This window comes from Tauraco erythrolophus, chromosome 3 (assembly GCF_009769465.1).
Source record: "Tauraco erythrolophus isolate bTauEry1 chromosome 3, bTauEry1.pri, whole genome shotgun sequence".
Classification (NCBI taxonomy): Eukaryota; Metazoa; Chordata; class Aves; order Musophagiformes; family Musophagidae; genus Tauraco; species Tauraco erythrolophus.
Genome location: NC_141467.1, coordinates 10,658,696 through 10,663,096, shown reverse-complemented (window position 1 = coordinate 10,663,096; position 4,401 = coordinate 10,658,696). Strand labels below are relative to the sequence as shown.

At 38.8% G+C, this 4,401-nt stretch overlaps 1 protein-coding gene across 1 annotated transcript; it reads right to left on the bottom strand.

Moving 5' to 3' along the window:
• Positions 1-1,191: 1,191 nt before the first annotated feature.
• On the bottom strand, positions 1,192-1,932 carry RNF182 (ring finger protein 182). The gene has a single exon (XM_009988531.2). The coding sequence runs from the start codon at positions 1,930-1,932 to the stop codon at positions 1,192-1,194; it is 741 nt and encodes a 246-aa protein (XP_009986833.1).
• Positions 1,933-4,401: the final 2,469 nt, after the last annotated feature.

The window sequence follows — 4,401 nt, the reverse complement described above, 5'->3', positions numbered from 1 at the left end:
ATCAACTCACAATGGTGACAGAGGGAGTTCAGGGTATCAAACATTTTGAAGGACTATATGTTAAACAGAAACATTGCCAAAGTCATAGTACCCCCTTACAATGCTCATTCTGTGAACTTAGAAAGCAAAAAACCCCCACCCACTTAACCTTTCCAGATTTTTTTCTGAAATTTGTATTAGTGATTGAAGATCCATTTCCCAATGGTTGGGAATAAAAGTCTATCTTGATAGCTAAAGTCACGTAAGCCAAATTCTCCAGTGTAGCTACCACAGAGTAGATGCACATGAAGTTGGTCAGGCAATTTGTTAGGAGGACTAATGGGCTGGAAACGTGGCATGGTGGTGGTGGAAACACTGGGAGGGAGGATGAGCATAACAAAACATAGCTAGAGAAGTCTGCAGAACTCTGAACCCTCAAAAGGAAGCCTAAGGTGTAAGCCCACTGAAATAAGTACACCTAGAGAGCAGCAAACATGTGGCTGGGTCCCTGGAAGTACTCATTAGCAGGAGTATCTCAGAGGGAGCTGCAACTATATGACAAGTGAAGTGGGCTTCTATTTGAGACAAGTGTTTTGGAGACATGTTTTTAGCATGCTGAAAAAAAGATGCAAAATGCAAAAAATCTGTAACCATTGGCCTCCCACAAATATTTTTGCTATAACAAGAACTGAAAAAAAAAGCAACAGTAGCTTGTCTTATTCTTCTTATAATATTAACTAACAAAATTATTTCATTTACTGTAACTGATAATGAATGATAAATAACAGATATTCCAAAGCATGAAATGCTTTGGATGAAGAGATGCTGAACTTTGATCTGGAAGGTGCCTGTTACACTGATATCTTCTAGGGTGGATCCTGCAGCCTTGACTGACATGATCAAGTCAATAGAAAGCAAAGGGCTACTCATTTGAATAGCGGCAGCAGTGGTAGGCACCAAGTTTGCCCATTTTCCTTTATCCCTTTCTAAAACTCGGCCTTTTAAAACCAGCATATAATTTTTTTCCATTATTTAGCTTAAAAAAAGAAGGAGGAGGAAAAAATCAAATCAAGTAGAAAGAAAGAACCATATAACTAGGGCCACTGCTTCCATTTAGTGGCATGGACAATAATCAGAATAAATAAGAATACAAAGACAGGATAAATCAACTATGCTACACATGTGGCAATACATCTTATTTTACTGTATTTGTTATGAAGACGACATGCAGTCTAGAACTTCATGGCAAACACACTGGCAAAAGCCATAAACCATGAGAATAACAAGGCTCGAAGGAACAAGGCTTACAAAGACAACCCCAAGGGTGACTTTCTTAGATACCAGTAAATAAATCCCTAAAGGCAAGGAACTAAAGTACAGCAAGCCTAGCAACCACACTAGCACCCGAATTGAGGTCTGGAAGAGCAAAGATGTGCAGTTCCACACTGTCCAGTTGTGGGACACAGTTGCAACAGAGTCAAAACTCGTAGGCCTGTAAAATTCCACCACGGGAGTTGAGTTCAGAGTCTGGGGACTTTCTCTTTGTACTTCCATGATTGTTATAACCAGGCAATTAGAAGAGGTGTGAGAAGGGCTAACCAGAGACGCCAGCCTTTTGGGAGTCAGCAACAGTTCTGTTGGGTTGTCTGGTAGGCACTTCTTTCCCTTTCCCCCACAAGCTAAATTCAGAAGGATGTTGTTGTCATCAGGAAGACTACTAACCTCATCGTCTGGCAAGCACGTTTCAAACCTGCAGAACGGGCATACTATGACTCCTTGCGGGGAATCTCCGAAGTCTATGATCTTGCAAAGGCATTTGGCACATACTCTGTGACAGCACTCCAGCACTTTCGGTTTTCTCTGACGCAGGTTATAGCGGTTGTAACAGATCTTACACTCAAGCTCATCTGAGCTCTGGGTCTCCACTGACTCCTCTGGTAGTTGACTGGTCATTTCTTCTGATGGTTTTTAAATTTGCAGAAAGAGGAGTCAAGGGACAAAGAGGTCAATTGGGCTTATTTTAGAACTTTTTCCTGATGATCACATCACCCATCTCAAACAGGAAAAAAGGAGATGACATTGTTGAAAAGCATCAGTAGGTGTCATCCATTTTCAGCTTCTACTAAGGATTGTGCACTGCATATCCTTCGAGCCAGGCATCCATCTGAAAAAGACAACATGGAATTTTTGTGGAAGAAAAGAAAACAGAAAGCTATAGCAGGCAAAATACGCAAGTTCCAATTTTTACAAGCTTAGCTTCCTTTGCTAAAAGGACTTCTAAGGTAGCTTTTTTCCTCTGGCATATGGGGCCTATATAGCCATCACGCTGATAAAACTTAGCATCATGCCGCACACATTTGTTTTAGGCTTGTAACTTTGACTGACTCAGTCCATGAAGTTCTTAGCAGAAGCTGCAATCTAATCACTGATCTGTGACCACCTGTTTAAGCCCTGGTTTCCTAAGGAAATGAGACTTGACCCCTGGACCAATAATTACCAGTATTTACAAAACCAGCTCTATCTGCCAAAGATAAAAACTTCTGGATTCAGGTGTACGCTTGCTCACAGAGCTAGATAGCTGTGGCATTGCATTTTGCAGGCTTTCAAACTCATTCCTTCACTGCTACAGTAGCAAGGAACTTGCCACAGTCAAATGATGGGGACTAGCACTTGTGTCCAGCTGCCTCTTCCATCATCAATAAATGCCAGGCACATGGAATATGAAAAAAAGTGGCCTATTTCAATAAACTTGTTTCTTGACTATTAGTTTTAGTAAATGTTTGATTCCTTTCCCTTTTCCTTGAGAAATTTTTACTCACTTCTAGCATTCGGATCTTTGTCCTTTTTTTGATAACAAGGCAGGAAGTTCTCTCTTTCAAGCAAGGTGCTCTTTCTCTCAGTACATTTTACCTGCCATCCATCAGGTACAGGAAAGTCTCTTTCATGAGCCTCTTGTTCCTACTGTGCTTTAAGGATTTTCTATTCTCTCTCTCAACTTTCTGCACAATATAGCTTCTGTAAGTAGCATAATTTTAAAACTTACCTCCTGGATTTGAAAACAAAGATGTTATACTTCAGACAATGCAGTAATGAAAAAATATGATAACATAGTAAAGAAAAAAAAAAAATTTCTCGAAATATTATGTATTTTTCTTATCCACAGATCATTCCAGACCCATTCTACCCAGACCACCCTAAGAATTTCTAACAGGCACGGCCCCCTCCCCATTCAATTTTCTTAACTTTTTTCCTGCCTCTTCCAACTTATTTAAAAGTGCTTTAAAAGATTTCATCTCTGCCTTACTGTTGTTTTTATTATTTGTACTGTGACTATATCTGTGGCGTGTTCCATTAGGCAAGGCAAACACGAGAAGGTTGAGCCATAATTTTCAGGGTGTACAAGCTAAACATCTCATAAGAGACAAAAAATACATCTTTCACAGATCTTATAACCTATACTTTATCCCTCGTTACATTGTGTGCTTCTTTATTGATTTCTACTACTGTCTTTTATTTCCTTCTAAATATTGTCTTCTAGATGGCTTTTAGGCATATATAAATGTCATGAGATGCTAACTTTCCAAGGGATGAAGAAACCACAAAATGGACCTAAAAAAGTGAAATGCCAGCCTCCAGGAAGGCAAAGCACCACTGAAAAGTTAAGCAGCCAAACAAAACAAGCGATGGTTTTGAACTTTTACATCTTGAGTATCATTCATCTTCTGTACCTGAGGTGAATTAGGATTATGAACATGTTCATGCTTCACAACTAAGGCTGGCAAACACTGTCCTATGACATAAAACCTGATTAATCAAAAACCTTTGGTTTCTGATTAACCAAAAATCTTCCAGAAAATGCATCTGATTTTCATGGAAAATTGTGACCTTTCTCTGAAAACTCCCAACTAGAAAATCTTTGTATTTTAGTGTTTATCTTTCTAATGCAGATTTCCAGGTTTTCACTAAAACAGCCCACTTTCCAGCCAGTTCTATTCAGACATGGATCACTTCTGCCTGAATCGGTTTTCGAATTGAAAGTATTTCCCTGATTCTGTCCCCTTTAAGTGGCCAAATTTAGCATCAATGCAAGGAGTAACAAGTCCCTGGGACTAGCAATGTCCCAATTGCTAAATGAAGCTAAATTAGCTTCATTTCCAGAACACAATGATCCTCCTATTGTAGTTTCTGTCATAAGCTATTCCACAAATTATTTTCAAACATTTTTTTAATGCACTGCAGAAGAAAGAGCTACTTTCATCATCTTTCTCTCTTCACAGTCTCTTCAAAACATATCCATCAGTAATAAAACATCATTGTTTCTTTAGCTAAGTTTAGATGTTGAATTTCTCCTTATGTGCTCTACTGTGATTACTTCTTAATACTATTCTTCCTTTTACATTTTTCCTTTGAAAATTAAAATTT

Excerpts from the sequence above, each read along its gene's own strand:
- RNF182 (XM_009988531.2), bottom strand. The coding sequence starts at position 1,932 with ATGACCAGTCAACTACCAGAGGAGTCAGTGGAGACCCAGAGCTCAGAT.